This window comes from Chaetura pelagica, unplaced genomic scaffold (genome assembly GCF_000747805.2).
Source record: "Chaetura pelagica isolate M959 unplaced genomic scaffold, ChaPel_1.0 scaffold130, whole genome shotgun sequence".
NCBI lineage: Eukaryota > Metazoa > Chordata > Aves > Apodiformes > Apodidae > Chaetura > Chaetura pelagica.
This window is the reverse complement of record NW_009951915.1, coordinates 611,688-612,445: the sequence shown is the minus strand read 5'-3', so window position 1 is coordinate 612,445 and position 758 is coordinate 611,688. Positions and strand designations below refer to the sequence as shown.

General features: G+C 52.9%; 1 protein-coding gene across 1 annotated transcript in view; it reads right to left on the bottom strand.

Annotated features, from left to right (window-relative positions):
* Positions 1 to 257: 257 nt before the first annotated feature.
* Positions 258 to 758, bottom strand: part of GJC2 (gap junction protein, gamma 2, 47kDa) — a 1,537-nt gene continuing 1,036 nt past the window's right edge. Inside the window, exon 2 of the mRNA XM_009994519.1 lies at positions 258 to 758. This exon is cut by the window's right edge and continues 13 nt beyond it. Coding sequence (XP_009992821.1) covers positions 258 to 758 — 501 coding nt within the window.

Sequence of the window (758 nt, the reverse complement as noted above, 5' to 3'; positions counted from 1 at the left end):
TGCACAGGGTTTGCTCTTGCCCACTGGAGGTTCCCAATGGGAGAACGTGTTGGAAACAGGAAATAAATGTCTTTTTTAAACTCACTGGAAGACAGCACTGAATTGGTCTGAAGCTCCTTTTCTCTCTTGACTTCCATATAAAAATGGTGCCTGTGCCCCATGAAAGGAACACAAGACAATACCCCAAAAAACCATAAACAAATGAAAATACTCCCCCCTCTCCCCCTTAATGCTGCCCCCTCTCCTTTTAGACAAACCTATATCCACACGGAGGTCTTTCCATCTTTACTGCTCGAGCTCCCTTTCTCCAGGCAGCCCTTGGGCTTAGCACCTTGTTTCTCCTGGGCTGTGTTGGCCCTGTTCTGCTCTACCACCGTGCCCCCTGAGGCAGGGCTGCTGGTTCGAGAGGGTTGTGTGTTGGCCTGGGTGCTGCTGTAGCTCTGGAAGGCTATGTCCAGCTGCTCCTGGGCCACTCGCAAGTGTTTGTGAAGGGTGGACAAGTCTGCTGGGAGGTTCTCATCCGGGCTGGTGCACTGCTGCTCCTGAGCCACGTTGGCCAAGTTCTGCTCGTGAGCCATCAGGCTGTTGGGGATCTTGGTGGATTTTTCTGATTTCACCACCAGGTTGTACTCGGGAGGGCAGGAGATGTTCTTGGGGTAGGCGTAGTTGTAAGGGGGCTGCCTGAAGCTGTTGATTTTCCGGTTGCGAATGGTGTCCCGGATGGTGCCGAACCCCAGGTGGAACATCTCACACAGGTT